The sequence below is a fragment of the Chaetodon trifascialis genome, chromosome 12, assembly GCF_039877785.1.
Source record: "Chaetodon trifascialis isolate fChaTrf1 chromosome 12, fChaTrf1.hap1, whole genome shotgun sequence".
NCBI classification, from domain to species: domain Eukaryota; kingdom Metazoa; phylum Chordata; class Actinopteri; order Chaetodontiformes; family Chaetodontidae; genus Chaetodon; species Chaetodon trifascialis.
In genome coordinates this window covers 10,821,528-10,836,776 of record NC_092067.1, presented here as the reverse complement: position 1 = coordinate 10,836,776, position 15,249 = coordinate 10,821,528, and the positions used below count along the sequence as shown (strand labels likewise).

Genomic DNA, 15,249 nt, shown 5'->3' with positions numbered 1-15,249 from the left:
TGGCTTCTAACAACGTTTATCGTTTATTTCAAAGATGTCCATGTAAAATGATGTCAAAAACATCAGAGGCAGGCATACACATGTAAATGATGAAGGCACATGAACTGATGGGTGTATGGGGGGTTGTCGAGGAAGGGAAGAGTCCCTCTTTTTTGTCTCCTGTCCACTTTCCACAAATACAGTAAAGGGATCTCTGGGATCACATGACCGTTCATGCTGTTTTCATGCATTCCGTTTCTGGCTGTATGTGGATGCAGGACACGGGAGAGAGGCCAATCCTGTCAGCAGTGTCTTTCCACTTTCAAAACACGTCCCACAGACACTGGCTTGCTCTGATCTTCTCCCAAATAAAAAAGGAATCGGATGAAGAGGCAGACATCAAGCGACTTCAGTTTTCTTGAATACAGGCCTAGCATGGATGGTTTGATCAGGGGGTGGAGGAGGCTGCTCCGACTGAAAAACATTGTTTAGAGACAATAACCATGCACGTGAACAAGCACGATTAGCAGTAACTGTCCAGTTTTCATATCAATTCTACCAAAAGGCACTTCACTACCCCCTTGAATAAACCACTGCGATGTAAAATGAGTGAAAAAAAAAAGCTTCCACTCAAAACATTGGCCACACACAAATACAAAACATATCAAGTGAATTTCAGAAACTACTGAGGAAGAGGAGGGGGGGGATATTGCTCATTACTTTTTATATATTTACAATCAGTGAAAGTACTACACAACCTCAGCCGAATCTACAACAAAGGTGATGATCAGTAGTCATAATATTCTGTCCAGTCAAAAACACACTTGGACAAAATAAATCATAGTGTGGATTTGGAGGAGTCGGAAATGAGCATCTACTGTGGGAGGATGGAAAATTTAAGCACAATGGTGAAGGGCGTGATGGTAACCGAAAAAAACTGTGACAAAGCAGTGCAAATCACGCTGTTTCAGAAGGTAATCTGATATAAAACCCACCCTAGTTTCTACCACTTTCACTAACACCGAGATATTGTTCTTCACATCCAATCACTAATTGGACCGTGTGTGTAAATTTAAAAACATTAGTATATCTAGCAATCAAAGTGTAGGCAAAAGTGAGAGGGAACATATTGGAATTAATGTTGCTGAGACAATTTCAAGGGACCTGGACATAAGGCACGTTTTTCCAATTTTGACCCACAACTACTTCAACACAATCCATTCATAAGTCTCCTACCACTCAGTTTTTAAGTGAAAATTAAAATTAGGTGTAAAGTTTCCCTCCAAGTGAGAAGAAACTGGATCAGACTGAACTGAGCCACTTGCACCAGCAGACAAAGCAACTTGGCAAGCAGCTGTGATAATGAAAATAAAATGTACAATAGCAATTTAGAAAAAAAACAAACAAACAAAAGAAACAGTACACAAATAAAACAGACTCTGAACTACCATAAACATCTCTTAATAGAATAAAAATATATTTTACCTCTTGTACAAATTAAAAATTTATTTCAAATAAATTAAGTCACCTTCATAGATCGTCATAGCTGTAATAATATATCAATGTAACAATATATTCCTTCGGGAAAATGACGCCAAGGCAATGTCTGATTGGTTTACGATAAATGGACACCGAGGTCGTACACAGCTTGTCAGACAGGAGGCGAGATAGAGAAGCTGTCGTATATTCTTGATGAATTGGGGTAGTTACCACAGAATCTGGCCTAAAGTCAAAGTTGTAACTGGCATCCTGAGTTTGTGTTTCAGGACGAGTGGAGTATTTGCGTGTGACTGGCAATACCCTGGAAGAGAGGGAAACATTTTTGTTTGGGCTGGTGTTGATCTAGAGCTCCATCCCCTTCGTCGAGAACAGAGAGCAACTGGCCATTGGTGACGACAACATTCTTGATCATCACGGGCTTTTCGCTGAGGCGCTAGTGACAGTGCAAAGCCCCAGCTTGCCCAAAAGGTGGCAGCATTGAGTAACAGAAGGGTTTGGCAGCATCTACACCAGTGGCCAGGTGACTGGTTCTCTCCAGATGTGAAAAATTTGTCTTCAGTCATCTGAACATTTTCTGATTGTGATCAAAGCTGCTGAATAACACAGTCACACTGAGAGCTAGAGCGGGGTAGAGATGTCGTCACACACTTCCTCGTTGTTCTTAGACAGTAGTATTCACATTCTCACAAATGAATTCAAGAGTGACGGAGAGATGCAGAGAGACAGGGAGAAATCGATGGATGAGTAGCAAAGTAAAGTACATTAGGAAGAGCGGGGACAGAGAGGTGGTGTTCCTCAGACAAGCTCAGACGAGCAACTCTAGTGGGCTCTAATGACTTCACTGCTGGTTGCTAGGTGCCAGAGGCCCTGCGTAAGCAGTCTAACAGATTTTGGTCCCCTTGGGGCCATGATTCATGTGCCCGTTCCAGAAGAGTCAGCCAGCTATCCTCTTTATATGTATCTGCAGGAGGAGAGCAGAGCATCAATATGTGTGATTGGATAAAAACAAGAAGGCAGCAGGCATTTAGAACGAGAGGCATTTATCTCGTGATTGGTTGGGAGATTGGCTTACTTCACTGAGGATGGCCCACACAGCCGAGTCTTTGAGAACTGAAAGTCGAAGTGCCATGACGGGGTTGAAGGAGGGATCTACAGCCCCTTCTGCCACGCCCTTCTCAAAATGACCTGTGTGTTTAAGCATAGGAAGTGCTATAAATCAGATTTGTAGGGACAGAGTGAGTAATTTACCAGACACGTAAGTGATCGAGTGAGAGAAACAAAAGTGAAACATAACATTAACTGACTCACTGACAGAATATGAACTTTATTCCAACATCACTTTTCAGCACATGGCTTTCATCAGATTTATTTAAGAATATCACGCCTACAAGGCACATATCACAAAAAAGCTAAGGAACAAAAGCTAATAAGAAGAAAAAAAAATCAGGAAAAACAAAAGAATTATGAGGTTTCAGTGTGTTTATGTGTATAAACACACACAAACACACACACACACACACACACACACACACACACACACACACACACACACACACACACACACACACACACACACAGAGCACTGTGAGACTGTCAAAGTCACTTACCAATCCTGTAAAAGCGGTCCTCAGTTCGCTTGTACTTGTCTTTGGTCTGTAGTCCAGTTTCCTGACACGTGAACAGAGATGGAATGCAGTGTGAAACACGAGAAAACAAATGAAAGACTTCAATCTGTTCATTTGAGCAGCACTTAAACAGATGCTAGTGTCTGTGACTATAATGAAAGTGTGAATCACAATGTCAGAATGTATTGCCTCGGGCAGAGCAAACGATTCAGTCACGCACACATTCCTGTCGATAATCAATATGCTCCGTCCCTAAGAGCAACCACTCAGTGTAATCTAATCAAAACCGTTTGCACATCACACCACAGAGGGGTGACAGAATGTGTGTGTGTGTGTGTGTGGGGGAGTTTCCCCTACCGAGACAGGCAGTATTTCAACTGTGGTGTTCTCAATCTTGTCCCCTGGGTGCTCCTGGTTTCCACTCCGAAACAAGAACCTGCCAAATAAACCAAGCATTCATTGTAATGTTTACATCCATGGATGAGCATTCTTGCCCTTTGTTAGCTGCTACGCAGATGCACACAGTCCAGTCCAGATACACACAGTCACCTAACGTCCCAAGTCCCTTATGGACGTTAGGTGTTAAGTTAGTTATGTCCATGAAATGAGAAATTGGGTATGCAGAAGTATGTATGCCCCTTGTGTAATCAGGGCTTGACTGTCAGTAGGATAGTTGATCAACATTTCAAAGCATATGCCTCTCAGATCTCATATTCAGGTCATAGCTACAGGTTTTGAAAATTACAAATTCCAGTATTTCTGCCTTTTTAGCCAATCTCAGTAGATTCCAGAGCAAGTGGAGGATGATTTGAATTCACAAAGCATAGTGTGGAATATGAGCCTCACTTGTGACTTCAGTGTTCAAGGTTGGCAAGATTCAAAGAAGAAACAAACAATCATGATTCCCTCGCTTTCATCTGAAACAAAAGGTGTTTTCTCTCAAGTCTGTGTGTGCATTGTATTTACTAGTGTTAAATGTTGAACAACCCTGGAGTAGGAGATAACAGAAGAATGCAAGCCAGAGGCAGTGAGAGATCAGGAAAGAATGCTGCATCTCTCGACCAACTGCTGAAGAGATGTTGTCTAATCAGCGTGGCAAAAGAGTCTGAGCCGGAATTGGTGTCGTTGAAAAGCATACAAAACACTTCAGAGACAGACAGTGGAACACTAGATGGCCCTTTTCCCACTCGCTGCCACTTAGTTGCTGAGTGACTGACAGTCTCACTTGTCTCTCTGTCCTAACATTATCTTTACAAGAGCAGCGGAATGCATTCATCATCATAAAATTAATCTCCACATGACCAAACATTAGCATCCTTTTCAGGTCGGCTCTGATCCAAGCCGTCAGTCTCGCTATCAGCTCTCTTTATATTCTCTGCCTTGCTGCCTCTCTACCTCGGCTCCACAGAGAGTAGGAGGCTGGCCTGAGAATGCTTATTTTAGAGCACTCTCATTAGCGCACCCTGATCCCTGGAGACACGCATGCACGCACACATGCACACACGCACGCATGCACACATAGAAACTAAACTGAATCATTGAAGGGCATCAGGCAGAAAGAATTGAAAAGGCAGATTTTTGCATGTACCTGTATGAGAGAGTGTCATGATAATGACATATATGTTGGGCTCTGCTTCACATGATGAGAGCCTGTGTACACAATCACCTACCTCTCAATGCTAACAGGTCTGTCAAATTTGAAGAGGACGTAGTCTCCCGCAGTAGGGGTGATGGCCCAGAAGAAGTCCTCTCCCAGGTACGTCTTCTCCAGTGTGTGACCCTGATACACCTGTGTGACACAATGCACATTGTTGTTCCACCATGATGACTGATTTTAAAGTTGGGGGACAATGCGTTAAATTAATTACTGTTTTTATAGTTATTCTTATTCACTAGATTACATATAGCATACACAACATAGCAGTATAATATATGTAGAAAAGTGAACATCCAGAAATAATTTATTTTATGGGCACAATACCTTCATTGAAGTGGAAACCTCAGCTGGGGGATTGACATGCATCTTGTGGAGCAGTGGCTTCAGGAAGTCCTTGTCCTACAGGACACAGACAGATGGAAAGCCAACATTTTAACATTGGAAACACTGGAAGGGCAACAGGAAATAGTCTCCACTGTTGCAGTAAATAGATGACTATGAGGTCGTGAGACTCACTGTGAGTTTTTGGATCTTTCCAGCGAGAGAAGAATGGAGTCCCACGTGTTGAAACAGGGAGGGTCTGAACCGCACACGGAGGCTGGACTTCTGCCGCTCGCAGTGTTTCTTTAAAAATGGACAAGGGGAGAATGACGAGACCCACTCCCCTTACAATGACACTAATATCTATACAGTAATCACAGTGCATACCGCATCTTTCTCAGGATTGCAGACTTTGACCCAGAGAATGTGGTCCAGGAGCCAGTCAATGGGCTTCTCCTTGTAAAACATGAAGATGAACTCAACAATGAGGTTCAGGTCTGGAGCCTGGAACATTTTTCCTGAGGGAAAGAGAGAATAATTCATTGATCCTACACAGACGCATTCGGCATTCATTAACAACCACTTATTTGCAATGGGATGATTAAACCATTAATCTGAACAAAAACAAAACAAGAAAAAAAACTGTCACCGTTTCAGTTGAACAGAAAAATGCACCTAAATGCTTTTCCCTGCCAAATAATATTAATGTACAATGACCAAAATTCTACAGTGATCAATGTAATTTCCATCTTTTCTTAACTGGCTGCGGACCTGCCCACAGTGCAATTGCCTGTTCATCATAAACCCTGCAGAATGTGAATGCCTTGCCAAGTTAAGAGTTAAAATAATGAGTTAATAACCACTTTAGGGAGGCCATTTAGCCAAGAGTGCCATTGTTTGGCTGTGCTATCAGCTGACAATGCAGATCCCCTGGTGGATGGTGAGTATTGATCACATGCTTAATGGATCGTACCAATGAAGCCCAGCTGAGAGAATTCCAGGATCATCCAGTCCTCTGATGAGAGCTGCAGGGCAAAGTTCTTCATAGTGGCAAAGTAGTTGGGCTTGGCCACAATGTCATCCTCCAGCTGAAGGAACAGAGGCACAGAAAGAACAAAACATGAGGCAAAAGAAACCCATATAAGGAGTCGGGTTTATTCCTAATGGAGAGGATAGGAAGCAGGAGGGAGGCTCTTCTATGTTCCTACGTGGGCAACGCTCCGAACCGAGCTAAGACAACACTTCTCAGATGCTTGACTAAACTAGAGTAGCAGTAGATGTTAGAGGCAGTACCTCTTCCCTTCAGGTGAAAGCAGAGAGTGGAAATGACACGCCCCATGCATAAGACAGAAAGATGGGAGATTAACAACACAGTGGAACTAAAGCATGAATGTCTGGAGTTAGCACTTCAAATCTGCTGAGAGTAAACATTTATGTAAACATTCCCAAATTGGATGCCTAGTTTAGCCAAGAAGACAGATAAGAGCTGAACAAGTCTAAGAGGATTAGGCTCAGAATAAGTGAAACTGGCTCCAGTCTGGAAAAAAAAAACACTGACTCTGATGAATGACTGCAACAGCATGCATTTGCTTTAATTTAGTATGAAAAACTCTAAAAGCAAACCAGCATTACAGAGGAAAAAGCCCGTCTTAAAATGCTCTCCAACAAGTTGCTATGTGAACTTTTCTTTTTCCCAAGGACATACCTGGACATAATAAACCCCTTTGCTCACAGCATACATCATGAGGAAGGAATAGTCCAGATTCTGCTTGGTCCGCCATCTAAACAAAGCAGAAACCATCATTAGAGAACACATAAGAAAAAATACACACACATGAAAAGTGAATCCATCTTACTGTATTTTAAGGTAGACTCAGGGATATTTTGCCTGTGAAAGGCACACTGCCTCCCATGCAAAAAGCCAAACTATGCAAATCAGGTGCTCGCCAGGTACACTGAATGCTACAGCAGCAGACTGTATTTGAATAATTTATGACCAGTGCTGTCACACGACTTGTTTGATCTGAATGATCTGCCCTTGTTCAAGTCAGACTCATGGCCGTTCACAGAGGGCTGCAGGTGTTCATGATGCTTTCCACGGGGCAGCTGTGAGAGCTGGCACACAGATACACACACGCATACCCACAGACATAAACAGAAACAACAACACACAGGTGAACACACACCACAAATGTGGGAAATGGATGCACGTGCACTTAAACTCAGCCAGGTGGTTGAGTTTGCTTTGAGTTGCTTCAGCAGTGGTGAAATGTAATAAAACCTTTTCTATACCATTCACTTCGATGCATACACACACATGAAACACATACATCCATCCATCCATCCATTGGGGGGGGGGCTCTCTTGTCAATGGGCAAGAGGCAAGGTACACCCTGAACCTGTCACCAGTCGATTGCAGGGCAACATATAGAAACTGACAACCATTCACACTCACACTCACACCTAAGGACCATTTTAGAGTCACCAATTAATCTAATGAGCATTTTTGGTCTGTGGGAGGAAGCCGGAGTGCCCGGAGAGAACCCACGCAAACTTCACAGAAAGGCCCTGCCCGACCCGGGGACCAACGCACACTACCTGCTGTTCCACCATGCCGCCCACACATGTCAAACAAATTTGTGCCATGGACCATGTAGAGCAAGATACTAACTGCCCAGATTGCCATCAGAAGCATCTGTGCTCACAAATACCCACATACCAACATAACATGCAGTCCTCAGGGCCTAAAGGCTACTATCTGAGTACATACTGTAAGTAGTCGGCACAAACTGCACCATAAACAGATTTCTAATGAAGCCAGTTGTTAGATGGCTATAAAGAGAAGATAAGCACAGAGGATAATAAGAGGGAGCACAACAGAAGGAAAAGAGATAGAGGGTGCTGCTGCCAATGACCTTGATCTGACTTTGAGAAATGCCTGTGGAATACTAAGTACCTAGGCAGCCTACCTAAAAGCTCTCGCTCCCCTCACCCCCCACCCCCCACTCATCCTTCCTCATCACAGTTCTCCTGCATTTCACTTCTCTCAGGGCTGGCTTCTCCATGATTTCCATAATGATTTCTATTGCATTTTGTCCCAATTAAATGTCAGAGCACCAAACTCACAGACAACACAGGTGTCAAGGCCACAGTAGGTGAATTGCTTACCTGACTCTCTCTTTGGAGTCTCCAAAAGTCTCTTTGAGGTTGGTGAGGTCAGGATAATAAGCAGCTGGTGGGGAGATCACCTCCAGCAAGCCTGAACTCAGCTCTGTAGAAAACCTGTACAAAAGGAGGTTATTGGTGACATCAACAGGTCTGACACAGACGCACGAGCGCGCCTGCACACATACTTCTCTGGATAACTGTGTTTTGACTCCTTCACACTATCTCCACATTTTTAGCAGTTATCAGGAAATGTACTTACTCTTTCTCCAGGCCAGCAACCACGCTGTGAACGTAGTCCACATCAGTCTGCGGAGGTCAAACGGTTGGACACATGAGACACAGGCAGACCTTTCTGAATTCATCGTGCTATGAGTCATTCTGTATGAATACCAGATCTCACCTCCCCAACAAAGACTATAATAACACAGTCAAGTTTCTCCTCTGGTGACAGCTTGTCTATTAGTGAACGCAGTGTCTCTGACAGATAAGACTTCACCTTCCGCTTCACTGTAGGGATCCCCATCACCATGGTAACTGTGAAGAAGACAGAGTGTGAGGGCGAGAAGTGTCGAAGGCTGCAGGGGTGGCCGTTTAATAAAGTTGATCCAAACCAAATAATGTTTGCTATTAGACAAGGACTGATTACATCGGCCTATATCTGCGAGAACAGAAATTCATGGCCAAACTGACAGATGGCAGTGGGAGGGATGACTGATGGAGGTGGAGTGGAGTGCATCTGCACAACCCTGCTGCATGTTGTTAGAGAAACGTGTCTTTTAACAACAATATACACAATGTGGGTAAAGTGATTAAGTCTGAAATATACTCCATTTGAGAGTCACTGATTCCACATCAGGCGGCTAAATTTGGACTTTGGACAGAGGTGACAAATGTTTCTTTTAGCTGCCATTTGTTCAACAGCATTCATTATCCTGAGATCTGCAAAGTGCTGCAAAGTTCATTTATGAGATTTTCCTACCACCTAAAGCAACCAAAGCCAACAGCAAGGAGGAAAAGAAAAAAATAGAAAGCAGAACTCACAGCTTTAGAGAGGGTCTGGTCACTTACTGATTTTTTTTTTTCAATAAATCGATAAAAAAATTAATCTATAAAAACTTCAAAAAGTCACCAAAACCAAAAGTATAGCCTAACAACAAGAGAAAAACAGAGGAAAACAGCAAATCTTATATTGTGAGAAGCTGGAAAGGCTGATATTTTTTACATTACCGAACAATTAATCAACACTCTAGATTGTCAACAATTAATTTTGCCAGTCAACAAAGTGCTTAGTCATGTCAGCAAAACCCACCAATTGCAAATATGAAGCTAATAATCACCTCTGAGCTAAGAAAGGCCATGAGAAGTATTTTGCTGAGGACAGGCTGATGAAGTGAGACAACAGTAAGACAGGGAAACAGGAAAAGAGAGGCTACAGTCATCTCCTTATTGCTCCTATTGTATGAGGCCTTGAGCGGTTGCTGCTAAACAGTCGGCCTCTTCTTTAGTATGGAGAGATTCCCTGAAAAGTATACCAGAGGGGAAAAAACAAAAACAGACTCTTACAGACATTAAAGCAGTTCATTTCACTCACTAGGAAACAAGGATCATGTTCACCCGGGAAAGACAGAGTGAGGGAATGACAGAGCAGGGAGAGTACAGCAAGCACACACTGGCGTGGCAGCAAATGTGAGGACGAACAAGTCGTCAGGCTGGAAATCTGACACTGGATCAGTGTTTTCCTCACAATAAGGAAAAGAAGTCAGGACAGTCAGCATGAAATTGCCCATTAGCCTGTGTGCTCTCTTTTCCATGTTTAGGCTTCTCTTCCTCTGTATAGACAGTACTTCAATCCTATGGTCACAATTTATAGAAGGCAGTTCTCTACAGTGCTTTGCATAAAATGTAAAATGCTTGGCCAGAGAGGAAGGAAACAAGGTTAAGTGTTGTATAGATGGAAGTTACAAACAACTTGCCCTATAGGGACGGTAATGATTGTGAAGAAGATGGACCAGTGCTTCAGCGTGCGTGTGTGTGTCGGTACATTTTGAAAGGGGAAGCACGCTAACTGAGCTGACGTGGGGCACAAGGGACAAAAACAGAGGCCCAAAACAAACTTGAGGTGCAGACTGCGTGAGCAACACACTGGACTTGAGAAAGGGTGCAATCCTCCAGAGTGATCTGAGCAGCGTGGAGAATCTGTCCCAGTTTTGCTTTGTGTTTCTCACACTGAGCTCCGTGTCGTATAGCGACACCCACCACCACCAAGAAAGTAGGTCGAGGATGAAAGGAGAACGTGGGAGGGAGGAAAAGAGACAGAGAGTGACAGAATAAGGGAGGGTGGCAGACAGTGAATGAGTGATAATGCATGCAAGTGCGGCATGAGCAGGACCGACTCCAAGACTGTCCCTCCCCATGTCCCTTGATCAGCCTGCCCGCTTCACTCCGCCATCCTTTCATCTCCTTACATGAGGGGAAAAAAAAGGAGAAAAAAAAGCAAAACAATCTACATTTCTGGCCATTCCTCTGTCACATCAGTGAAAAGAACTGACTTGACATGTCATGCACATCAACAGAGCTGTGTTTCTGATTCCACAAAAATTACGCTTTATGGTTTGATTAAACAAACCATGTAAATGTTTTTATTTTCCCAATTTGGAACCATAGCTGCACATTATTTAGGGTTCTATTCAGCATCAAGGAGAGAAGTGACATCACTGGATCACTGCTTGTGGTGGGAATAATCATGCAAGCATACAGTATGTGTCCGGCCAAACTACACTTTGACTTGAGGACCGGTCCACTTGTTTTAAGTTTGTCAATTATGTGCTTTTTCAAATGTAACTTATAATGATTAGGCTTATTAAAAATAACTGTACAAATAAATGTGAAAACCCAAAAAATAAAAACCATTTCTTATATTTAGAGAGATCTTATTTATTATACTATCTTTAGATTTTATGAAATCATGAATTATATATAGAGGATATAGAAAAAGTAGAATGAAAACTATAATGACATATAAATAAAAACTGGTTTTCATGCATATTTGTTGTCCTTGTTTGTTTGCATCTTTACAGTAACATACAGTATGTTTGCATTATATATTACATGAACTAATTACAAAAGAAGCCTTTTTAAATGATTAATTGAAATCTTATTTGGTGAAATTTAAGAAAATCACACCTGTGTTGCTTTGGGGTTATTCTGGCATCAATGGGTCTCATGTTATTTGAATTTTTCACAACTGCTTCTGTATCAAAGTCCTTCCTCCCTCGGGAAAAGAGGTGTTGCTGCTGGGGATGAGAGGCATCCGGAGTAATTTGGGTGCTATATTTCAATGAGAAAAACTGAACCTTTTAAAAAAAAACTCTACAGGTTTCAAGGTCTTACAAAGCTTGAGGGACACTTTGTGTGTGTGTGTGTGTGTGTGTGTGTGTGTGTGTGTGTGTGTGTGTGTGTGTGTGTGTGTGTGTGTGTGTGTGTGTGTGTGCTTTTAAACAAAGCTTGCCAGTGGAAAACCTAGAATCCACAATCTGAGTAGACCACCTATTAAAAATGCTCTGGGTGAAAGTGAATAAAGTTTTTGTAAAAATGGTCACATCTCTGACACTCACAGATTCACAGCATCTTGTTATTCAAGCAGTTTGTTCAACAAATTCAATCTGTAACACAAGGGGCCTAGTAAAAAAAAAAGCATCAATAACCAGTCAGAGCCATCATAAATCCTACTCCCAATTATATGGATTGCATTATTCAACCATCCATGTATAGAGGGGACCTTTGCTGAAACAGTAATTCCACTCCTTGTTATATTTGTACTGTTTGTGTGCAACACGGTTTCAACAGTGAAATTCGCAATACTCCATTAAAAAAACGGGATCACCGGTGCAAGCTTCACAGCCTGTAAAGTGTGGCGTGAATAAGGAGGTCACTCGTGTATGTCTGAACAAAAGATCTGATAATTATATTACGGTGTCAACAACATGTAGGCATCGAGTCTGGTCATTGGCCTTTGTGCACACATTTGCACATGAAATGCACAACGTGCAGTTTTGCCTTGCAAAGCTCAGTTGCTCTGACATGCGTTACTGCTTGCAGCTGGAAGGCAGAACCATGTCCAATTTTTTTCTTCAGTGTTGCATAGCAGTGATGCAGCCAGCCAATCAGAGCTCACACTGAAACAAAGCAGCGTGTTGCTTCATTGTTTTAGTTCAATGGAAATTCAGTGATGGTTGAAAGCCCTGGCTTGTGTTTGGATGCAACCAAAAATGTCTGTGCGTAGGGTGAGGTTTGATATACAGGGTTCTGGCACAGGTCAGCCGTGTGGGATGAAGAGAGGTCCTTGGAGTATAAGGTGATGATGAGAGAGTGAGTGTAGCATGTCAGAATGCGTTAGCTACAGAGTTGCCACTGAAGGCAATTAGCCTCAGATTAGATCTTGCCGATTAGATTGTGCTGATTAATGTACTGAGTTCCCAACTTCTGCCATTCAGACTGACTGAATAATCAGCTGAATCAAAGGTTTCTATGCCATGTTGAACCCTGTGCTGATAGCGAGAAATACAATATTGGTTCACCAGCAAAGAAAGAAGCAACAAAACATGCGAGTTTGAGGTTTACATTACTGTCAGTTGATAATTTTCCAAAAATCCGGCAGTCCAATTAGCAGCAGTGAGTGGGAGTCGGGACATCAGCATGGAGAGCTGTGGGATCTGGGGAAACAGTGTGAACCTGTAGGATGGTGTGGGAAGACAATCCAGCTCCAGGTTCACTACAAAGATTTTTTTGGCTTGTTGCCAGGGGTTAGCAAGCTAACCAACTATCACTCTTAGGATGGACTATGCCTCTTTCACTGTTGAGTACATGCACACCACTTAAATTTGAAAACCCGGCATAGATGCTCCCTGAGCTCACTGGTGGGTTTGTGTGTCACATGCCTAAAGGCGCAGATCACCACAACATGTGTTATGCCCTTGCAGTGTGGGGCTTTGCAATAAAGCAGCTGGCACCATGTGCATTAGTGCAGACACATGACTGTATCAAGGCAACAGAAGAGCCAGCACCAACAAAGACTGGAGCACAAGGAATTCCAAATTTGGGAGAAAAAAGCAGGGGAACGACATCTTCAACTGGAGCTTGTGCCACGTTTAATTGTTGGTCAGTGTAAATAACTGTTAGTGTTGCTTGGTACCGACTGTGTGTAAAAGGCACAAGTTGGCAAGCTGGTGGCTTGTCAAAGGCCATACATGTGTTTGGAGCAAGCCAGGCTGCATTTACAATAATGCCCATTTGTTGGTTTCTGTCTTAAAGGGGCTTCAGTCAGGCCCTACTCCAACCATTACAGTCTCAGAGGTTCGCTAGACTGTGTCTTCCCATAATCCTTGTTCAATTTAAAGTGGAATGATGTCCTCATTTGCACAGCTATAAATATCCCAATGTCAAATATGCTTAGACCAGCAGAGAAACAAGGGGGAAAACAAGGGGGGGCAAAGAAAAATAATGAACAATAGAAAAAAGGAGAGGTTCAAGGCACTGCTGGGTCATGTATGTTCCACAGGAATGCATGGGTGGCGCAGAGACAAAAACTTTCCTGAAGCAGTCCTGTGTCTCTGCGACCCACCAACGCAGAGATCCGCTATCACCTCCCAGCTTGCTTGAGCATTCCATTGAACACAAATGATGTTTTAGGGTGAGAAGCTGGTGAGAACAAACCAGTAGGCAGCGACAAACTTGGCATTATCAGATACCTTCCCACCTGTCATAAAAACAGACAGACTGGCAATGACTAAGAGACGGCAATGATAGGAGAAGAATTTTTTTCTTTTTCCTGTGGGAAAACCTTGTACGCACTGATCAAAACAGGCTATGGTCCAGGGACAAGAGGCTCCTATTTATCCCAGACTGGTCCCTCCTTCCTTTCCTCTAATTTGTCTAGGGCCTCTGTTCTTCCCCTCAGCCATTGTCATAAGGAATGTGGAAACACCACTTTAGCTGTTCAGCCCATTAACTTGCTCCCCAAATTCACTCTACCTATAACATTCACCATGCCAGATACGTAATCCTCTTAGAGGACTTGATATAGCAGAGGTGACATGCTGTATGCCATTGTTTGAGACGTGAGGAAGACATTTTTTAAATTAAAATTGCTGAAAATAGGCAGCGAATGGGAGTTAATAGGAAGAGTGAAACAGAGAGGGAAACTCCATATGAAAGGTGAGCTAATGACAGCAGCTTTGACAGGACATGTTTCCGTATCTTCACTGGAGAAAAACTACCAAGTGAAAAATTACACTGCTGGATTCATTGCAGCCAACATCTAATGATTTTGTAATTTTATGTTCCGAATGTAAACTTTCTTTGTGAAGTACTATTCAAAATGCTCGAGCATACCTCTCAGGTTCAATGAGTGAGAGAAGAAAGGACAACAGAAAAGCATTTGAAGTGGGACAGAGATTTGAAAGGAAATCCCTCTTCGATGAATCTAAGAGGTAGGATACATAATGTGTAAAGTAAAAAGGGAATTATACTGTACATACACTACAATTATCTTCAACTCTGCATGTTCCTCAGAATGATCCTTTTACAAATCTCAATCCAACAGGGACACTTGTTGTGAACTGATCAACAACTGAAAACTTGTTGAGACTTGTCTTCTCCCTGGTGTAATGAGGATGTCGGGAGGTTTTATGGTGTTTGTGTTGGAGGAGCAGCCATATTCCAATTAAAAAAACACCTCAGCAATCCCGGAAGTGACTGTTGTACTGAATTTGCATTGTGTTGCATTCGCTCACCTCCTGTGCGGCCGAGGCCAACCTGCACGGCAGGGTGCAGGCTGCCCTCATTGTTGAGAAGGTGAGGCAGGTGGTGGTAGATATTTGGCACCTGGAGAGGTTTCCTATTTGCAAGCTCCTTCAGTAGTTTCTGCGTCTCATCTGAAAGCAGGCACAGAGACAGGAGTTATGTGGAGTCCTCTTCTCAGTTTCATCAAACGATGACAGG

The 15,249-nt window shown here is 42.8% G+C and overlaps 1 protein-coding gene across 1 annotated transcript in view; it reads right to left on the bottom strand.

The window, feature by feature from the left end:
- The window catches only part of mgat4a (alpha-1,3-mannosyl-glycoprotein 4-beta-N-acetylglucosaminyltransferase A), a 29,567-nt gene continuing 14,318 nt past the window's right edge, over window positions 1-15,249 (bottom strand). The window contains exons 3-16 of the mRNA XM_070976606.1: window positions 15,042-15,182; window positions 8,651-8,784; window positions 8,510-8,556; window positions 8,251-8,364; window positions 6,788-6,863; window positions 6,056-6,170; window positions 5,470-5,600; window positions 5,278-5,385; window positions 5,086-5,160; window positions 4,775-4,893; window positions 3,462-3,540; window positions 3,087-3,147; window positions 2,552-2,664; window positions 1-2,440 (exon numbers count right to left, since the gene is read on the bottom strand). Coding sequence (XP_070832707.1) covers window positions 2,414-2,440; window positions 2,552-2,664; window positions 3,087-3,147; window positions 3,462-3,540; window positions 4,775-4,893; window positions 5,086-5,160; window positions 5,278-5,385; window positions 5,470-5,600; window positions 6,056-6,170; window positions 6,788-6,863; window positions 8,251-8,364; window positions 8,510-8,556; window positions 8,651-8,784; window positions 15,042-15,182 — 1,340 coding nt within the window. The 3' untranslated portion in view covers window positions 1-2,413. The remainder of the gene's footprint in view (window positions 2,441-2,551; window positions 2,665-3,086; window positions 3,148-3,461; window positions 3,541-4,774; window positions 4,894-5,085; window positions 5,161-5,277; window positions 5,386-5,469; window positions 5,601-6,055; window positions 6,171-6,787; window positions 6,864-8,250; window positions 8,365-8,509; window positions 8,557-8,650; window positions 8,785-15,041; window positions 15,183-15,249) is intronic.